The sequence below is a fragment of the Dendrobates tinctorius genome, unplaced genomic scaffold (genome assembly GCF_039654945.1).
Source record: "Dendrobates tinctorius isolate UK_male_01 unplaced genomic scaffold, ASM3965494v1 ptg000147l, whole genome shotgun sequence".
NCBI lineage: Eukaryota > Metazoa > Chordata > Amphibia > Anura > Dendrobatidae > Dendrobates > Dendrobates tinctorius.
In genome coordinates, this window is record NW_027361814.1 from 7,261,950 (window position 1) to 7,279,152 (window position 17,203).

Genomic DNA, 17,203 nt, shown 5'->3' on the forward strand with positions numbered 1-17,203 from the left:
CCCAATCAAAACCACTGGACATTTCTTCTAGCACCAATATCTCTCAACAAATTACAAAAGATTGCCATCTTAAAGGACTCATCTATGGAAATGTCAAGTGAAGAGTTAAAGGGATTCTACAGTACTAGTTTATTTTTTTGCTATGGGCTTAAGAACGGGCACTTAGTTGTTCACTTCCTATCTGTTCCGCTCATCAATGATTTCTGCCAGCCTTAGAGTGGTCACAGACCACACTTACCAGATATTATGCAGCTTCCACTGACATAATGTCTCCAAAGCAGCCGCTTCTCTCCTGTTCTGCTCTATTTAAGGGTGTGACTGCTGAAGTCTTGCTGATTGACAACCAGCTCTCTCTTGCATAACTGCGGAGATCCAGGAGTCCATCAGTATGACGTTAGTAGTAAATCCACATCAAAAGTGTAGCCCAGAAGAGGAAGATCTGTTCTGTTGACATGAAGCATCAGAATTACTAGTTGGAGCACTCCAAGTCACTGCCTGGCAGTACTTAGCCCCATAGTAAAAACTTAAATAGCCCTGGATAACACCTTTAAGGTAAGAAGGGATACTTTTTATCAATTCATTACATCCATTACATTTTCTTTATTTAGGCTTACTAACATTTGACAATTTCTTTACCAATATAAGCATTGCTCTGCTGCTATCACATCTTCAGTTATACAGCTTGTCATGCATGATTTGCTAAAGCACTCACTAATTATGTGTAAACTAGATGCAGGTAGAAAAATCAAGTTGAATCTCAACATGTAAGGTCAAATCGAAATATGACCTAAAATATTTATGTACAAATGGGGCCATTATTAATTTCTGGACCCATTACATTGATAATATTTTTAGCCCTATCAACTACAACTACACATATTAAAGAAGTTGTCACTGTGATTGCAGACTGCCCAATCATGACAACGTGTGGTGCACACACTTTCAGGTTTCTCTAATATTCCTGCTGCAAGTAGATAGTCACATGAATGAATTAATACGATTTGATAACTTGAGGTCAAGTGCCGACTAGACTTGTACAGCTTCTCTAGATAGATGTCAATTGAGAGAAGCTAGATGCAACTAGTTAGCATGTGACAGCTATTGTAAATTAGTCAAGTGACCAACCACTCACAGTGGGAGTTCTGGGGAAGAGTGAGAGTGTGTGCCATGCCCATGATTCTACAGTCTATAATCACAAAAATGACTGCAGACTTTTGTACCAAGCTTGGACAACTCCTTTTAAGAACTCCAATTTGACCATATAATGTTTGCTTTAGCTTGGCTGGATGTCAAAAATAGAGGGCCCACGCCGTTTTTTTTTACTGTTTATTTTTGATAACCAGCCAATATAAAGTTGACAGCTCGGGGGCTGCAGCCTGCAGCTGTCAGCTTTACTTCCACTGGTTATCACAAATAGAGCAGACCGCTTTACACAGTGTGTCCTATGTCATGGCTTGTCATGGCTGTGACTGAGCCAGAAGTGCTCACACTGGCAAACCTTGTTGATTGGCTGCTCTGCAGCCTTTTAACAAACTTTGTTTGGGCTGCAAAACCCAAACAGTAGCATGGACAACTTGAGAAGTTTTGGGTCAGTGAATGGACAGTAGGTGTTCTGTTCTGACCCCAAACTTTCCCGTTCGGGTTCGCCCATCCCTAGTTGTTTATTAATGAGAAGCTTTACAGTTTTATAAAACACCCTCTGTATCTATTTATCATGGTTTTCATAGTAAAATTGCCACATTTGTACATGAATGTATGTATATAGTTGGGAGTGCTTGTAATTCTTGTCTCATACACTGATAATATAAATTAGCTGCACAGATTAATATCCATTAGAGATGAGTAAGTGTGATGAAATTTGATTCACCAGATTAGCTTGAATTTGCTAGGGGAAGTTCGACACAAATCAAATTTATTAGGTACATGTAAAACACCTGTCGGCCCATCACATACTGTATGTGCTCATTTGAGGTCACATCACTGTTGGTCACACCATAGCTGAAAAGCTAAGCTCCTGTGTGTCCGTTACATGATCAGGACAGATACAGTGGGGAAAGAAGTATTTAGTCAGCCACCAATTGTGCAAGTTCTCCCACGTAAAAAGATGAGAGAGGCATGTACTTGACATCATAGGTAGACCACAACTATGTGATCAAAATGAGAAAACAAATCCAGAAAATTACAGTGTATGATTTGGCAAGATTTATTTTTCAAATCATGGTGGAAAATAAGTATTTGGTCATTAACAAAAGTTCAACTCAATATTTTGTAATATATCCTTTGTTGGCAATGACAGAGGTCAAACGTTTTCTGTAAGTCTTCACAAGGTTGACACACACTGTTGGTGGTATGTTGGCCCATTCCTCCATGCAGATCTCCTCTAGAGTAGTCATGCTTTGAGCCTGTCGCTGGGCAACACAGACTTTCAAAACCCTCCAAAGGTTTTCTATGGGGTTGATATCTAGAGATTGGCTAGGCCACTCCAGGATCTTCATATGCTTCTTACGAAGCCACTGATTCATTGCATGGTGGTAGCTTGGGATGATTATCATGCTGAAAGGCCCATCGATGTTTCATCAATGCCCTTGCTGATAGAAAGAGGTTTGCACTCAAAATCTCTCAATACATGGCCCCATTCATTCTTTCATGTACATGGATCAGTCATCCTGGTCCCTTTGCAGAGAAACAACCCCAAAGCATGATGCTGCCTCCCACATGCTTTACAGTAGGTATGGCGTTCTTTGGATGCAACTCAGCATTCTGTCTCCTCCAAATGCGATGAGTTTTATTTCTACCAAACAGTTCTATTTTGGTTTGATCAGACCATATGACATTCTCCAAATACTCTTCTGAATAATCCAAATACTCTCTAGTAAACTTCAGACTGGCCCGGACATGTACTGGCTTAAACAGGGGGATACTTCTGGCACTGCAGGATCTGAGTCCCTTTTGGCATAATGTTACTGATGGTAGCCTTTGTTATAGTGGTTCCAGCTCTATGTAGATCATTCACTAGGTCCCCCATGTGGTTCTGGGATTTTTGCTCACAATTCTTGTGATCATTTTGACCCCCACGGGGTGAGATCTTGTGTGGAGTCCCAGATCGAGGGAGATTATCAGTGGTCTTGTATGTCTTCCATTTTCTTATTATTGCTTCCACAGTTGATTTAATCACACCAAGCTGCTTGCCTTTTACAGATTCAGTCTTCCCAGCCTGGTGCAGGGCTACAATTTTGGTTCTGGCGTCCTTCGACAGCTCTTTGGTCCTCACCAAAGTGGAGTTTGGATTGCGACTGTTTGAAGTTGTGGACAGGTGTCTTTTATACTGATAACAAGGTCAAACAGGCACCATTACTACATGTAATGAGTGGAGCACAGAGGAGCCTCTTAAAGAAGAAGTTACAGGTCTGTGAGAGCCAGGAATCTTGCATGTTTTTAGGTGATCAAATACTTATTTTCCACCATAATTTGCAATATAAATCTTGCCAAATCAGACAAGGTGATTCTCTGGATTTTCTTTTTCTCACTTTGACTCTCATAGTTGTGGTCTACCTATGATGTCAATTACAGGCCTCTCTTATCTTTTTAAGTGGGAGAACTTGCATAATTGGTGGCTGACTAAATACTTTTGTTCCCACTGTATTTATCCAAGGGCAAAAAGTGATTTTTTTTATGGGACGACAGCAAGAAGAGATCTTGTAAACCGTGAAAAGCTGACATGAAAGAGGCTTTCCATTTTCAGAAACCCTTAACTTTAGGTGCAGTTAGTTTAAAAAACAACAACTGTTCTTTACTCCTCCTCCCCCAGGGTTCAGTGATGAGTTTTCACCTCTGGTCCTGGGGACTGTTAGGGTGCAGACAGATGGTCGTGCAACTTGAATGACGATTGCATTGCAGTGCTATGACTGGCCAGCCGCTCTCCTATCCCGAGTGTGACAGCAGCACGCATAGACATACAGGCTGGAGAGTCACGAGCCAGTCCGAGCATTGTGATGCAATCATCATCCATATTGTACGCCATCTGTCTGCGCTCTTATTGTCTGCAGTGCTGACTACGTTATCAGCACTGTAGCCAATCAGTGACCTTAACAGCTCTGAGCAGCTAATGTAATCTACTAGGGCAGACCTGCTGAGCTCAACGATTAGCTGCAGCGCTGAGTGGGGTGGTTATGGAGGGTTAAATTTAGGACAGCTGACGAGTCCTAAAGCTGGAAGAAATCCATACATGCAAGTAGCTAGCACACACTAAAAGATAGGTATCCAATAAACTAACTGATTTAAGCAGAAAGGATGCCAATCTATTTTTATTTCAATAGAAACTAGTTTATGAAGCACTTTTAGCATTGTGTAATAACTTTACAAGAATTATATTTAAAAAAAAAAATCAATAATAGTAAAAATATTATTTCTCTTACCAATACTACTGATAATAGCAGTAGCCATTGCACCACTTCTGATCATCAAGTCATGACTTGTACAGACGGGTCCTTTCTTACCTTTGTTTTGTGGGAAGCTATTCTGAAATTTATGATGCGATGTAACCAGATAGATTAAAAAAAGCAACGATTTTATGATACTCTGTTGGGAGATGTTTATGCCGTATGTGGCCACCCAGTGGATGTGATGAAATAGCAGACTGTCAAGGGTTTTGTTAGCATGCAAAGCTATTTTATTAGATTTATATAGAAATAAGCTGAACTCATCAATGAATTTCAAGGATAGGTAAGAATAGCTACATCAGCCTGGATTTGAATCTGTGTATAAAGGGTTGTCTATTTTGAAAAAGACATTCATAACTTTATTAAGGAAAATTGAACAAACATAAGGGACTCCGTCATATGTATTTTCTACCAAGTGAAAATAGAGGACTGCTACAAATGAGGATCAGGCATGTCATTGAATTACATGGACAGCCTCTTGGATTTCTTTGGTAACATGCTATTCGTAATTTCTCCAGCAGAGATGCTGCAGATAATTGAACACTTTTCCCTACTGATTGGAGATAAATGTTGGCCATGGCAACAGAAGGGTACTCTGTGATCTTCCTATTTTGAGAGACCTTCTAGCAATATGAAAATTCCTTAAAGAGAACTTTCTAAGAAGGATTTTGGTAAGTAAACTACAGGCATTGTCAGGTTGGCACTGTTACACTGATTAAAATAATACCTGGGGTGAAGAAATCCATCTTGTGGTTCTTGTTTAATCAGTGTTACAAGTTTTCTGTTAAAGATAATACCGTGCTCCGGGTCGGGATTTTAGGCAGAGACTCCTGCTCTAAGCCATTGAAACCAAGGAAAGACCTGCTCACAGCCTGCCCCAAAGCACAAACATGTTCTTCATCATAGAGACAGAGAGACAGACTGTTTGTTCTTCATGGCGGCCTATGGTCAGGTCTCTTCTTGGTTTCTCTGGCTTAGAGCAGGAAAATAAGACTCTTCCTACAATCCTGCCCCGGAGCTAACTGAAAAATTCTAACATTACATAAGAACAACAAGATGGATTTCTTCACCACAGGTATTATTTTAATCAGTGTAACAGCCCCAACCTGACAATGCCATTAGTTTACTTTGCAAAATCCTGCGGACAGGTTTCACTTTAAAGTAATAATAATAATAATAATAATAAATTTTATTTTTATAGCGCCGACATATTCCGCAGCACTTTACATTTCAGAGGGGATTTGTACAGACAATAGACATTACAGCATAACAATAATCACATACAGTAGATTATAACACATACCAAGAGGAAAGAGGGCCCTGCTCGCAAGCTTACAGTCTATGAGGAAAGAGGGAGACACGAAAGGTGGGTGGTAACAGTTACCCTGAATTGTATGGACCAGTCATAATGTTAAGTGTGTAACAGTACAGACACAGAGGGCTAATGGAGGCATAAAGCATGTGGGAACATGATGCGGGGAACCTGGTTATGGTAAAACTTTTGGCTCTGCCACACAGGGATAGATTAGGTTAATGTGTTGGGGTGGTAGGCCAGTCTGAATAAATGCGTTTTCAGGACACGCTTAAAATTGTGGGGATTGGGGACTAATCGTATTGACCTGGGAAGTGCATTCCAAAGAATTGGTGCGGCACGTGTAAAGTCTTGGAGACGGGAGTGGGAGGTTCTGACTATTGAGGATGCTAATCTCAGGTCATCAGCAGAACGGAGGGCGCGGGTAGGGTGGTATACTGAAACAAGGGAGGAGATGTAGGGTGTTGCTGAGCCATGGAGGGCTTTGTGAGTGAGGGTAATAAGTTTATACTGAATTCTGGAGTGGATGGGTAGCCAGTGTAATGACTGGCACAAGGTAGAGGCATCAGTGTAACGATTGGTGAGGAATATGATCCTGGCTGCAGCATTCAAGACAGATTGGAGGGGGGAGAGTTTGGTAAGAGGGAGACCGATTAGAAGAGAGTTACAATAGTCAAGACGAGAATGAATAAGAGAAACAGTAAGAGTTTTTGCAGAGTCAAAGGTAAGAAAAGGTCGAATTCTAGAAATGTTTTTGAGGTGCAGATGACAAGAGCGAGCCAGTGATCGAATGTGGGGGGCAAAGGAAAGCTCGGAATCAAGTATGACCCCAAGACAGCGGGCCTGTTGCTGGGGAGTAATAGTGGAACCACACACAGAAATGGCAATGTCGGGTATAGGTACATTAGTAGCGGGAGGAAACACCAGGAGTTCAGTCTTTGACAGGTTCAGTTTCAGATATAGTGAGGACATGATATTAGACACAGCGTTTAGACAATCGCCGGTGTTTTCTAGAAAGGCTGGCGTGATGTCAGGAGAAGAAGCGTATAATTGGGTGTCATCAGCATAGAGATGGTACTGGAAACCAAATCTACTGATTGTTTGACCAATAGGGGCAGTGTACAAGGAGAAGAGGAGGGGACCTAGAACCGATCCTTGGGGAACCCCAACAGTAAGGGGAAAATGAGAGGAGGAGGAACCGGCAAAAGATACAGTAAAGGAGCGGTCGGAGAGATAGGAGGAGAACCAGGAGAGAACGGTATCCTTGAGGCCAATGGAACGGAGCATAGTGAGGAGGAGCTGATGATCCACAGTGTCGAATGCTGCAGAGAGATCCAAGAGAATTAGCATGGAGTAATGACCATTTGATTTAGCTGTTAGCAGATCATTAGAGACTTTAGTGAGGGCAGTTTCAGTGGAGTGTAAAGAGCGGAAACCGGATTGGAGAGGGTCGAGAAGAGAGTTTTCTGAGAGATAGCGGATAAGACGGGAGTGGACCAGGCGTTCCAGGAGTTTAGAGATGAAGGGAAGATTAGAGACAGGTCTATAGTTAGCGGCACAGTTTTGGTCGAGGGATGGTTTTTTAAGTAGTGGATGTATGATGGCATGCTTAAATGAGAAGGGAAAAATACCAGAAGAGAGAGAGAGGTTAAATATTTTAGTTAGGTGAGGGGTGACAGCAGGGGAAAGGGACTGAAGGAGCTGTGACGGAAATGGGTCACTGGTGCAAGTAGTTGGGCGAGAAGATGCAAGGAGCCTGCTTACTTCTTCTTCTGTGACTGGTTCAAAATCAGAGAGTGAGTTAGATGCAGTGGGGGAGGGAGGACGGTGCATGGTATGAGGTGATTGGGAGATAATTTCCTGTCGGATCTGGTCAATTTTTTCTTTGAAGTAATTGGCCAGATCGTCAGCTCGGAGCTCCGTGGTTGGGGCCTGTACTCTTGGATTGAGTAGAGAATGAAAAGTGTCAAAGAGACGTTTCGGGTTATTGGACAGTGAGGTGATGAGGGTGTTGAAATAGGTTTGTTTGGAGAGGTGAAGGGCAGTGTTGTATGTTCTAAGCATAAACTTAAAATGGAGGAAATCTTCGGGTAGATTGGATTTTCTCCACAGACGTTCGGCGCACCTGGAGCACCGCTGCAGGAAACGTGTTTGCACCGTGTGCCAGGGTTGTCGCCGTCTGTGTTGTGGTGTTCTATTTATAGGGGGTGCAAATTCGTCCAGGGCACTTTGAAGTGTTTCATTGTAATGCTTCAATGCAGAATCAGGACAGGAGAGGGAGGAGATAGGGGCCAATGAAGACTGCAAGTTCTTCATAAGTTTCTGGGTGTTAATGGCCTGTATGTTTCTATAAGTCTGGACAGTGGGGGTGACCTGAGCAGCCTGGCAGTTCTTGATAGAGAATGAAAGAAGATTGTGGTCAGAGAGCGGGAGAGGGGAGTTTGCAAAATCATCCACTGCACAAAGCCGAGAGAAGACCAAATCGAGGGAGTTTCCGTCTTCATGCGTTGGAGAATTAGTAAGCTGCGAAAGGCCAAATGAGGAGGTTAGAGATAAAAGGTGAGTAGCAGATGGGGAGAGGGGAAGAGCAATGGGGATGTTGAAATCTCCCATGATGAGGGTAGGGATGTCACAGGAGAGAAAATGTGGAAGCCAAGTGGCAAAATGATCCAGGAACTGATGGGAGGGGCCGGGAGGACGATACACCACCGCCACTCACATGGAGAAGGGGGTGTAGAGTCTGACGGCATGGACCTCAAAAGAAGGGAAGACAAGTGAGGGTACTTGAGGGATAACCTGAAAGGTACATTTTGGTGATAGGAGCAGACCAACGCCTCCACCAGCTCTATTGTCTGATCTTGGGGTATGAGAGAAGTGAAGCCCCCCGTATGAAAGAGCAGCAGCAGCGGTAGTGTCTGACTGCTGGATCCAGGTTTCAGTAAGAGCCAGGAGGTTAAGAGAATTAGAAAGGAAGAAGTCATGAATGAAGGAGAGTTTGTTACACACTGAGCGAGAATTCCAAAGTGCACAATTAAGAGAGACAGATGGCATGCAGGGAATATTAATAAGATTAGAGGGGTTTCTGAGTGTAGCAGTCGGGAGGTTTGACTTTCTATAACATGGGGGACCAGGGTTGGGAGCAATGTCTCCTGCGACTAGGAGAAGGAGGATAGAAAGAGTGAGCAGATGGTTAAGTGATTTGTGAGAGCGTCTCTGATGTTGAATGGTGGGACTGACTGGATCTGTGCAGTTTAACAACGTGAAAAGAGCATGAGTGCTATATATAGGAGAGGAAAGAAGCGAGGGGCCAATGTGAATGGAGTGTAGAGAGTTAATGCCAGGGCAGTGGATGTGTGTGAATGCGGTGGCCAGGATTAAAATTACACAAATGCATATGGTATATATTTGTTGTCCTCCAAATGTACAGGGAGTAGATGTATATAAATGTCTTACCTGTCTCCAGCCCTGTCTAACTGCCATGTTATAACTGCCAGTACTTTGATAAATTGTACTTGGATAAAGTGTGCATAAATGCCCCCTGCATAAATGCTATCCCCAAGCTATGTCTGAATATATAGGAGGATAAGACTTAGAACTTTTTTTTTTTTTTTTGGGCTCTCTCTTCTTGTTAATCAATCACACTAAATTGAGACACCAGGACCCAATAAAATGTTGTGGTCAAATAAACACATGTCCAGCACTACATGGATCATAAAGCACTTTGAAAAGTTTCTTGACCTCACAACATAAGGGGACAAGCAGAGTAAGTTGAAAAAAAACTATATACCATATAGAAGCTTGCAGAGTTGAAAACACAGAGATAGCATTCAGGATTAACTGCTTGCTGACATTGAATGGAGTGGAGAAACAGGAGTTGATTCAGAGCAGAGATTGGAAAAGCTGGTTACCATATAGAAGCTTGCAGAGTTGAAAACACAGAGATAGCCTTCAGGATTAACTGCTTGCTGACAAGCAAACAAGTATAGTTTCTTTTCCTGCTGCCATAGGAGAAGGGAGGTTAGGAGGGTGTAATACAGATTTTATTTTTTTATTTTTATTTTTTACTCTTGCATGTGACTCGATGTTTTGTGGAAATGTATGCAGCAGAGGAATGTTAATCAAATCAACGTCAAGGCCACGATATTCTAACTAATAGCCAGGGTCGGTTGAAGCTATCAGCTGGACCAAAATGTCTCAATTCTTACTCTCATTAAAATACTGATCATTTGTGATTTTTTACTTCTGAAAAATGTGCTTGCCTATTTAAATGTGTAGATATTATATTGATACTAAAATCTGCATAAGTAACAAAACAGCACCTGACTGTTACTAAATTCAAGCAAAAAGACTGAAACAAAGGTCTGTTAAAAAAAATCAGTAGTGTTAGTCAAGTAATTAAAATATAAATTCATGAATTCATGAATAAACATAAAACAACAAGGTAACTCAAAAAGCAGAGCACATAATGAGCCAGAGAAGTAATATGTCTAGTATTATCAGTAAATAGAACTGTGCAGAACTTTTTAATAACCACACAGTATAATATAATTAAAAGTATCCCAAATAATAGCACCAAGGAGATAATACAGTGGTATAAAAGATATTATTACATAACGAATCTGACCATGATTCGGATCAGCATAATGCATGTTTCGCGCTGCTTTGTCAGGGGGCATAAGTAGAAAGAGTGATATACATCAACATACACATCCGAGTCATTTTATATTCTAGAATATAATGAAAAAACTTACCAGGCAGTTGAGAGGCTAGAAGCGGTATCTTGATTGGAGATATTGTCAACCTGTGATAGGGTGAAGTCAAAGCCGTAGACAATCCTTGTAATGATTCCGATTCACTGCCCATTAATGGTGTGGGAGGAACAGTCATGGCACCCACAATAGCAATAGGAGGGTTATTGCTGACTGGCTTAATTCCATTCTGGCAACTACCTGTAAACATATTTGAATTAAATGTAAATAAGATGTACTGTCTTAATATAAAGTATGACAATACAATAAATGTACATACAGATCTACGCTCATTACTTTTCTTTTTGATGGTTTTCAGGAAGAAATTGATTTTTCTACGATTAAGGGTTACTGCCAACATGAAAAGTTATCATCTATCCACAGTATATGTGGTGATCCGTGGGTGTCCATCAGCTGAGACCCTAACTGATTCTGAGAACAGGTCTATACATTCCTTGATGGAATGAAGTGGTGGCCACGCATGTGTTCCATCGCTCCATTTATTGTCTATACGTTTGCCAAAGAAAGCCAAATATAGTGTTTGGATTTTTCCAACAATGCCAATGGCAATGAATGTGCATAATAATGTGCATAAGCACCACTGTAACACTTCCTTCAGATTGATGGTGGTCCCTGTAGTAAAAACTCCATTGATCACAAGATGGTCAGATATGCTGTGGATAGGTTATTTAATTTAATGTTAAGAGTAATGCTTAACAATTTGAAAAAGAGAAAAAAAGAATTACAAATGATATAAGCTGATCCTTACATTGGATGGTGCCCTGTGCTTTTGGTTCTGTTGGCACTGCCCCATATGGTATTCTACAATACAGTGTACATATACAGTACCTATACCATATAATGTCAAATTTCCAGCATCAAACAGTGCATTGTTCAAGTTAAGGTGGTCTTAATTTATGTTCAGGCAGCTGATCACGTGTCACACTGAAGTCAATCATTGGCTTTAGCAGTATAACTGATGAGACCACTGATTGGTCACAGCTGTCATATCCTTATTGCCTTTTACACATAGCCTGATCACTAGCGATATCACTAAAGCGTCACCGATTTTGTGACGCAATAGCGATATCAATAGCGATATCACTTTCTGTGACACGTACCTACGACCGGCCCCCCCGCTGGATATCGCTGATAGCGCTCGAATGTCCTGGGCCATTTTTTCCTCGTTAGCGTCCCGCTGGTGCCGACTAGCGACGCATGGACGCAGGCGGAAGTCATCATCATCGCTGCGGTGTGACAGGTAAGAGCGACCACCGACGGATCGCTTATCGCTGCTGCATCATTGGTGAGATCTGCCTGTTTGACAGCTCACTAGCGACCATTTAGCAATGCACCAGCGATTCTGACGAGGTCGTATCGTTGTCGGGATCGCTGGTGCATCGCTAAATGTAACGGGACCCTTAGCTCAGCTGGAAAGCCTGGACTTGAGATATGGGTGCAACCAATCCCACCCAAGCTCTTTTGGTCACTTCTAAAACCCAGACCCAAAGCAAGGTCCCAATAAAAAAAAAATCTCAGCAACCTGATGTTGCTGGATCCTTCATCTCCCGGACTTAAATCAAACCTCAGTGACGCATAACTACCATCTAGGAATTTTCCACCTGCTTACCTACAAAGGTTACTGTTAACCTTGTACCTTCTGTATGCATACTTTGTTATGCAGAAGATTGACTGGCAACTGAACCTGTGGTGGCAAGAGTAATACATATAGCCAGAAACTTATTGGCTTAAAGAGGACCAAATTTCTCATGTTAAACTAGACACATAGTGTAATAGTGGCTCCATTTTCTAAATTCCCCATCACCATTGCAGGGATATTATCAACCAAACATTTGTCACCTTATGAGTTAATGTTAGGTAAGTCCAAGTGGGTGTTATTAGATTGTTGTCACTGGGGACATGTACTTCTTCTCCCTGTATGACACTGACCAATCTTAAGCTGGCAACAACATAGGAGTAAAGAAGGACCTGTGATGATGTCAGCAGGTTCACATGACCAGAGCCCACAGATCCTGCCCACCAGAGTGTGCAGCCTAAAGAAGCACTAAAGATATGTTACTCATCACAGAAGTGTGGAGATTTAAAGTATATTTAGAATTGAGAGTCCTCAGTGGTTGATACCTTTTAATGGCTAAATGAAAAGATGGTAACACATTGCAAGCTTTCGAGACTACTCAGGTCTCTTCATCAAGCTAGACTAATACAACATCTGAAGAATCACATATCTATACACAAAACAGCACAGAAATAACACAATGGATAAGACAAGTGACATGAAGCAGAATTGTCATTATGGGAGAGGGATAAACATAAATATTGGAGCAGTTCATTGATAAGGAGTGTGAGAGTTTTATTGCCCTCTGATTGGGGTCTGGTTCTGTGTTGTGTGATGACCCCAGAAGGTCTGAAGAGCAAATTCCTTAATTGATGTAAAAAGACATAAATCCATGCGACACATTCATTCCTGCACTGAGTGTGTCAAAAGTTGTCATAAATTTATACTCCCAGACTTTTCTGTCTCTCTGAGACTTGAAGTTACCTTTTAATACAAGTAATTTAATGTCCGTCATGCTATGACCGGGGATGCAAAAATGTTTGGCCACAGGTAATAATAATAATAATAAATTTTATTTCTATAGCGCCGACATATTCCGCAGCACTTTACATTTAAGAGGGGACTTGTACAGACAATAGACATTACAGCATAACAATAATCACATAGATCATAACAGATACCACAGGTAGATCCATTCTATTTTCTCTTATTGTGTGGCAATGAGAATTCATCCTTATTCTCAGTTTTTGCCCGGTCTCTCCCACTTACAGACCCCCAGTTGGACATTTAGTACAAATGATTAGGTACGCCACATTAGATGTGATGCAGCTGAGATTTAAAGTATACACTTCTGTCAAGTGTTATATTCTGTGTCAGTGTTTCTCAACTCCAGGCCTCAAGACCCACCAACAGGTCATGTTTTCAGGATTTCCTTAGTATTGCACAGGTGATGCTATTAATGCTTGAGCGGGTGATGAAATTATCACCTCTGCAATACTAAGGAAATCCAGAAAACTTGACCTGTTGGTGGGTCTTGAGGCCTGGAGTTGAGAAACACTGCTCTATGTCTTCACTGGTAATGTAGGCTGCTTACTGCAGCTGGTAGGACCTGAAAAAAAAGTAATTGGCTTATATCAATAGAGAAGTTGATGGAAGAAGTTTCATATGCCAGCCTTAATGAGGGACATGCATGAAAAAGGCATCTTAATTCATTAATAGGCTGATGCCACATAATGAATGTGGCACATCTTCTCAGTGACGTGCGCTTCTGTGTACCTGGCCAGACATGTTACTCCAGTTAAAGAATGAAATCAAAGACTGGCGTAACATTTCTTGTCCAAGAAACATTGCCAATTTCCATAAATTTGATCCGATCAAGCAGCGATCACTTGGGTCACCTGCAACACTGGACATGTCATTCATAAGACCAGCCCAGAAGCATAGTCTAAGTTGGTGGTTAATTTTTAAGGATGAATTCTAACACATATTTCCATGTAATTAATCTTGTATATTCTAAGTAATCCCACATTTTACGAGGAGATAATGCCGCACTGAAACAGTAGAAATGTAAAATGTTCTCCATTAGGAAGATGAGTGGGACAAATCCTAAACTGTACAAGGATAAATAGACAATCGCAGTAGGTTCATTGCTAGATTTTTAATGAGCCAGTCACTGCAAGTTCTGGCAGCCATACATGACAGGGAGCATATGGATTTTTCTGAAAAGAACTGAGATTTGTTATAGCATGCAGAGGGAGAAATTACCATATAAAATGGCGCCATAATGCATGTCGCTGGAACATATGTGAAACTATGTAAGCTTCATTGTGAGAGAATGACATCCTGTCTCATCCTGGAAAGCTCATAAAACGTGAGCCGCAGGATGAAAACACTGCTAGCTGGAACTACTGGAAGCGTAATGTAGGTCAATGGCAGCTACAATTACAAGTTTGTACTGAATATCACTGCTTTCTATCACTTAGTTAACTGGCAATCATCTAAAACAATCAACTAGGGCTTTGTTCACAAAATAAGTCTTTGGGCCCCGTTACATTTAGCGATGCACCAGTGATCCCGACAACGATACGACCCGGTCAGGATCGCTGGTGCATCGCTAAATGGTCGCTAGTGAGCTGCCAAACAGACAGATCTCACCAGCGATGCAGCGACGCAGCAGCGGTCATTACTTACCTGTCAGACGCGGCGATGATAAAGTCCTCCGCCCGCGTCCACGCGTCGCTCGTCGGCGCCAGCAGGAAGCCGCCACCGAGAAACGGCCCAGGACGTTCTCGCGCGATCAGCGATGAGCAGCGGGGGAGCCGGTCGGAGGTAAGTGTCACATGTAGCGATATCGCTAGCAATATCGCTGCTGCGTCACAAAATTGGTGATGCTTTAGCGATATTGCTAGCGATATCGCTATGTGTGAAGCCCCTTTACTTACAGTTAGGTCCATATATATTTGGACAGAGACAACATTTTTCTAATTTTGGTTCTAGACAATACCGCGATGAATTTTAAACATAACAATTCAGATGCAGTTGAAGTTCAGACTTTCAGCTTTCATTTGAGGGTATCCACATTAAAATTGGATGAAGGGTTTAGGAGTTTCAGCTCCTTAACATGTGCCGCCCTGTTTTTAAAGGGACCAAAAGTAATTGGACAATTGACTCCAAGGCTATTTCATGGACAGGTGTGGGCAATCCCTTCGTTATGTCATTCTCAATTAAGCAGATAAAAGGCCTGGAGTTGATTTGAGGTGTGGTGCTTGATTTGGAAGGTTTTGCTGTGAAGGAAACGTGCGGTCAAAGGAGCTCTCCGTGCAGGTGAAACAAGCCATCTTTAAGCTGCAAAAACAGAAAAAACCCATCCGAGAAATTGCTACAACATTAGGAGTGGCAAAATCTACAGTTTGGTACATCCTGAGAAAGAAAGAAAGCGCTGGTGAACTCATAAATGCAAAAAGACCTGGGCGCCCACGGAAGACAACAGTGGTGGATGATCGCAGAATAATCTCCATGGTGAAGAGAAACCCCTTCACAACAGCCAACCAAGTGAACAACACTCTCCAGGAGGTAGGTGTATCAATATCCAAATCTACCATAAAGAGAAGACTGCATGAAAGTAAATACAGAGGGTTCACTGCACGGTGCAAGCCACTCATAAGCATCAAGAATGAAAAGGCTAGACTGGACGATGCTAAAAAACAACTAAAAAAACAAGCACAGTTCTTGAAGAACATTCTTTGGACAGGTGAAACCAAGATCAACCTCTACCAGAATGATGGAAAGAGAAAAGTATGGCGAAGGCGTGGTACAGCTCATGATACAAAGCATACCACAACATCTGTAAAACACAGCGGAGGCAGTGTGATGGCTTGGACATGCATGGCTGCTAGTGGCACTGAGTCACTAGTGTTTATTGATGATGTGACACAGGACAGAAGCAGCCAAACGAATTCTGAGGTACTCAGAGCCATACTGTGTGCTCAGATCCAGCCAAATGCAGCCAAACTGATTAGTCGTCGTTTCATACTACAGATGTCACGGTCACGTGTGTCTGGACACAGCGGTTACCACAAGGCGAACCCATATGACACACGTGACCCTGGATACACCGCCTCCAGTAGGGCGAATTTAAATAATAAGACGTGCAGCTGGATACGCCACCTCCAACTGGCGAATTTCAATAATACACGTATATATAAGTCTGGAAACCCCGCCTCCAGTAAGGCAAATTTAAATAATAAAGGGGAACCTGGGTAACATTAACAATGGTGGGCCCTGCGATAGGGAATAGGGACGTGGAGACCTCCTGTGCTCCCCTGAGCCAGTGTCCCTGCTCTCCTAACGTTCCCTATGCCGGTTCCGCAGCGGGCAACACACGTGTGCCTCAAACCCTGACTTGTCCTGCACCTAAACCCTCACTAGGGAATTGGTCGGTGCGGAAACTAATCCCACCACTGCACTAAACACACATGAGGAAAGATGACAAAACAGGGCAAACACCACTTAGCTTTGCTCTGTTGCGTACGCTCCTAGCAACAGAGCCCACCACCTGCGTGCATCTTCTCCTCCACCCGGATCCATCACCATAACCAGATCCTTCACCATAGTGCAGCCTTGGAGCAGAGTCCACCACCACTTGCAGCTGCCCAGTAAACAGAGTCCCAAAGATGAATCCAGCTTCTGCCAAAAAGTCCAGCATGCTCGAGTCCAACTTTTCTGCCAAGAATTCAAGCATGCTTGAGTCCAGCTTTCAGCAACCAAGTCCAGCATGCTGAGTGCAACTCTCACCATAGTCGCCACTCCAATAAGCCATGCAAGCACTTCCAGCTGACACCATAAACTGTGACTCCACCACGCCATGCCAGCCCTTCCTGCAGACTCCAACGATGAACTCCACCAATCCATGCCAGCACTTCTTGCAGACTCCATAGCTGACTCAACCTCTCTGGCCGGGCTGCCCAGGACTCATGTTCAGCTCCCTCCTTCACCCAGGCTTACTTCCCAAATGAACACACAATCAATATCACCAACAATGATTGCACACACCTAACACTCCTTTATAGAGCATCACACCTGCCTTATAATTAACGTGCACTTTAAAACTAAAGTGTGATACCACTAA

At 42.5% G+C, this 17,203-nt stretch overlaps 1 protein-coding gene across 1 annotated transcript in view; it reads right to left on the reverse strand.

Moving 5' to 3' along the window:
• The window catches only part of TCERG1L (transcription elongation regulator 1 like), a 333,546-nt gene that overhangs the window by 204,941 nt on the left and 111,402 nt on the right, over positions 1 to 17,203 (reverse strand). The window contains exon 4 of the mRNA XM_073546380.1: positions 10,503 to 10,700. Within this exon, the coding sequence (XP_073402481.1) occupies positions 10,503 to 10,700 (198 nt within the window). The remainder of the gene's footprint in view (positions 1 to 10,502; positions 10,701 to 17,203) is intronic.